We start from the raw sequence: 436 nt of genomic DNA, 5'->3' as shown, positions 1-436 counted from the left end.
TATTTATATATATATTTATTATAAAATAAATAAACTAATAGTATTAAAGGAGTATAACGATAAAACTCGTATTAACGTTTAGAAGTATTTAATTAACAACTTAAATAATACTTTCCTCTAAGTAGCCTTAGTTTATAAGGCGCTCGCTAAGTACTAAGGTTTAGATTAAGATATACTTAAGGTCCTAAGGGAATTATTACTAGGCCTTTAGTTTTTTTACGTATATATAATTAACTATATCTCTAATTCTAGGGTTATAAACCTCTATAAAGAGGTTTTAGTTATAATATTAGTTATATACTATCTTATTATATTAAAAGAACTATTATTTATTATAAAACTACTAACTCTCTTTATTAAGGATTTTAAAAAGGTTATTAATTACTACGGCTCTTTCTTAATTCTATATAATAAAGCTATTTACTTTATATATTAA

General features: G+C 21.6%; 1 protein-coding gene across 1 annotated transcript; it reads left to right on the top strand.

Moving 5' to 3' along the window:
- Positions 1–211: 211 nt before the first annotated feature.
- On the top strand, positions 212–436 carry CLUP02_02906 (uncharacterized protein; the record flags this gene model as incomplete). The annotated part of the gene is made up of 1 exon (XM_049281934.1): positions 212–436. A coding segment is annotated over one exon (225 nt), but the record flags the coding sequence as incomplete, so codon positions are not given.

Source organism: Colletotrichum lupini, chromosome 2 (genome assembly GCF_023278565.1).
Source record: "Colletotrichum lupini chromosome 2, complete sequence".
In the NCBI taxonomy this organism is placed as follows: Eukaryota; Fungi; Ascomycota; class Sordariomycetes; order Glomerellales; family Glomerellaceae; genus Colletotrichum; species Colletotrichum lupini.
This window is presented reverse-complemented; position numbering and strand designations above follow the sequence as displayed.